The sequence below is a fragment of the Corylus avellana genome, chromosome ca5 (genome assembly GCF_901000735.1).
Source record: "Corylus avellana chromosome ca5, CavTom2PMs-1.0".
Classification (NCBI taxonomy): domain Eukaryota; kingdom Viridiplantae; phylum Streptophyta; class Magnoliopsida; order Fagales; family Betulaceae; genus Corylus; species Corylus avellana.
The window spans coordinates 9,950,267-9,953,301 of NC_081545.1; the positions used below are offsets into that span (position 1 = coordinate 9,950,267).

General features: G+C 30.9%; 1 protein-coding gene across 1 annotated transcript; it reads right to left on the reverse strand.

Annotated features, from left to right (window-relative positions):
- Positions 1 to 304: 304 nt before the first annotated feature.
- LOC132181741 (proton pump-interactor BIP103-like) lies at positions 305 to 2,795 on the reverse strand. The gene is made up of 8 exons (XM_059594979.1): positions 2,598 to 2,795; positions 2,291 to 2,482; positions 2,094 to 2,210; positions 1,857 to 1,985; positions 1,526 to 1,714; positions 1,204 to 1,410; positions 477 to 575; positions 305 to 400 (listed from the first exon to the last, which is right to left on the reverse strand). The coding sequence occupies exons 1-8, from the start codon at positions 2,793 to 2,795 to the stop codon at positions 305 to 307; spliced, it is 1,227 nt and encodes a 408-aa protein (XP_059450962.1).
- Between the last annotated feature and the right edge of the window lie 240 nt (positions 2,796 to 3,035).

Consider the following 3,035-nt stretch of genomic DNA (forward strand, 5'->3'; position numbering starts at 1 on the left):
TTGTAATTCTCAAATTTATAAATCTCAACCATCTATTTCATCTAAACATTTAAAATAAGTCATATTTTAAAATTTAATGCAATGGATGAGACTAACTTCCTCATTTAATGATATGGGTAAGAGTAGCTTCCTTATCAAATTTTAAAATATGACTTACTTTAAATGTTTAGATGGCTAAAATTTATAAATTTAATAATCTTAAATTTAAAAAGAATTTTAGGAGATCTCAATTTGACAAACTGTAGTACGTAGTTATTGCCTCTAATGTGATGTTTGTCGGAGTGCCTCATCCATCAATCCTCGCTCAATCAGCGGCAGTCAAGCCATGCATGCCCAATCTTTTCTCATATTCTTCTCTAAAAGCTTTATTGTTGTTCCATTGGGAAAAGAATTTTTCAACCTAATCATGGAAACACAAGTTCTAAAAAGGAAGACTTTAAAAGGGTATATAGGGAGTCAAAAGCAATTGATCAAACCTGTTCTTGAGACAATTCCTCAAGGGTTGCTACATCTTTCTTTTGAGCAAGTTTTCTGGCATTTTGTAAGAGCGACCGGTATTGGTAGTTGCAGGAACTCTGAAATCATGAAGAAGACTAATCAGAGAGCATATATAGTAATGTGTAAAAGAGAATTACTCGTCTGTAATACATTAAGATAATACAATATATATGTGTTATTTTATTTTGAGTAATATACTCTAATCCACTTTCTTTATTTAGGATATATAATGTAATATAATCAAAAATTTATTAAATCAAAAAATGTAGGGTAATCAAGTATATATATGCTACAAGCATTTCCATATTAGGGTAGTCGTATTAGTTTTATGTATTAGATTTATATTATGTTAGTATAAGTCGACTAACCCTAATCGCATTAGGGTTATGATAATATTTCAATAAGAGCGGTTTACTCAGCCCTAACTCTCTTATGTAATATGTAATGAATAATTAATCTCAAATCTTGTGTTTGAAAGATTCTCTTAGAATCTAAGGTTTAAATTCCCTTACAACCTTATTTATCCAATTACAAACTTAAGTTCGTAATTAACAATATATTCTAACAAGAGGCGCATGAAGAGAAATGTTGAAGAGATAATGATGTCGTACACAAATTAACTACAACTTACATTTTACCCAAACCAAAAAAAAAAAAAAAAAAAAAAATCTATAAATTAAACCAGTTAAAACTAAATTAAAATACCTCCTCATCAAGCAGTTTACTCCGTTGAAGAATGCATTCGAACATTTCATTCTTTCTGTGGCGTGCAACTTCTAATTGCTTCTGCAGAGATTTTATATCTTCTCTTATTTTCTTCAATTCTCTCTGATCACGCCGCTTAATCAGTTGAAGAATGGTCCTTCTTGAGGATGTTTCTTTCATTTCTCCATCTAATTCAGTAACTAAAAGCTGCAATAACGTACAGGAAACTTGGTTAATTTTTAATTTTTACATTTTTTTTTTTTTTTTTTTTTTTTTTTAAATTCAAGTTGAGGTTTATAGGAGGAGTATATATTTTATTTACTTTAATTTTGTCTTGTATGGCTTGTTTTGAACCCAAAGAGGTCCAAAGCTTTCCTTTGACTGCAGCTGTGGCAATAGCTTTCTCTTTTAAACATGTAAGCTGATTTTTTTCTTTTATGATCCGCTCTTGATCCCCATCTTTATTATTAAACATCCAATCCCACCTTTCACGGCGATGAAACCCCCATATCTGCAAAACAAAAGAATAGAAATAGGAAAGATGATCAATTTAAGGTTACAAGACAAAAGAATTCACTTGAGAAAATTTAATATTTCACACATATATATATATATATATATATATATATATATATATATATGTTGAATCTTACAGCATCATCAAGCTCATCTAATGAGAAACATGAACTGGGGGCTTTCTGGTTTCTTGCATTGATGTCTTTTAAGAGCTTCTTTTCCTCGGACAAAGTGTTTCTTCCATGTAGCATCCGGAAATGCAACTTCTGTATAAATTAATGTCAACATATATATAGTGCTTGAATATATACACTAGACAAGATGAAAATAAAAAAATATCGAATAAATATATAATGTTGATCATTAATTCTTACATTCTTGTCAAGGTCTTGTAATGATGAGCATGAATTACGTGATCTTCCCCGGTATGATTGCTTTTCAGAATACAGCTTGTCTAGGGCTTGTTGCAGAAGATCATCATCAAATTCTCCCTTCTTTTGGAAAAGAAGAAAATCAGAAAACTAAAAATAAAATATATATTAATTCATTTTGGTAATTCATTAATTCTTACATTAATATCAAGCACTCGCTTTGAAGAGCATGATTTGCTAGCCCTCCCCCGGTATGCATTATTTGCAAAACACAGCTTTTCCAGAGTTAGTTTATGAAAATTCAAGTGCTTCCCCCCCCAGTCCACACTGTTTCCGAATCCATTATTATTATCTCGATAGTTAAGCCTAGAAACCAGCCGATCCTGATCAGCCTGTTGACAAAGTTCAGCAAAATAATTAACATTCTCTTACATCATTTAACTTCTTCTTTGAATTGGAATTAAATCCAATATTTTCAAGGATTATATAAGATGGTATCTAACATACCTTTCTCTCTTTTATGTTTCTGGAGATTTCAAGCTGCTCTTGCCTCATCTTTTCCATCAGGTTTTTGGCCTCTTCGATTCTAACTTCCAAATTTGATGACCATAATTTAACGAAATAGAATCGATGGACTTTCATGGTATTAGCATGCCCTTCTTCAACAACATTAATCCTTAGTGGCTCCTGGTTTTGTTCCTCCATTGTTATGATTTTTCCTGATTTTCAGAGACTAGGAAAATCTAGTCAAGCCTACATTCATAATGCGTGCATAACATTTGAAAGTTACCAAATTTAACTAAATATACATAAATGAAAACAAAACAACGTACAGTCATATGTATATATATAAAATATCAAAACATGTTGGCCGGACTGTAAAAACTAATTAAGAGAATATATAGTAGAATTTCATTACGTGAAAATGCAACCATCAACTTCATG

What these genes read in the sequence shown, in the direction of transcription:
- LOC132181741 (XM_059594979.1), bottom strand. Translation starts at nt 2,795, where the DNA reads ATGGAGGAACAAAACCAGGAGCCACTAAGGATTAATGTTGTTGAAGAA. An exon ending in TACAAGACCTTGACAAGAAT is followed by an intron (nt 1,986 to 2,093) that starts GTAAGAATTAAT and finishes TAATTTATACAG; the next exon opens with AAGTTGCATTTCCGGATGCT. An exon ending in TAGATGAGCTTGATGATGCT is followed by an intron (nt 1,715 to 1,856) that starts GTAAGATTCAAC and finishes TTTGTTTTGCAG; the next exon opens with ATATGGGGGTTTCATCGCCG.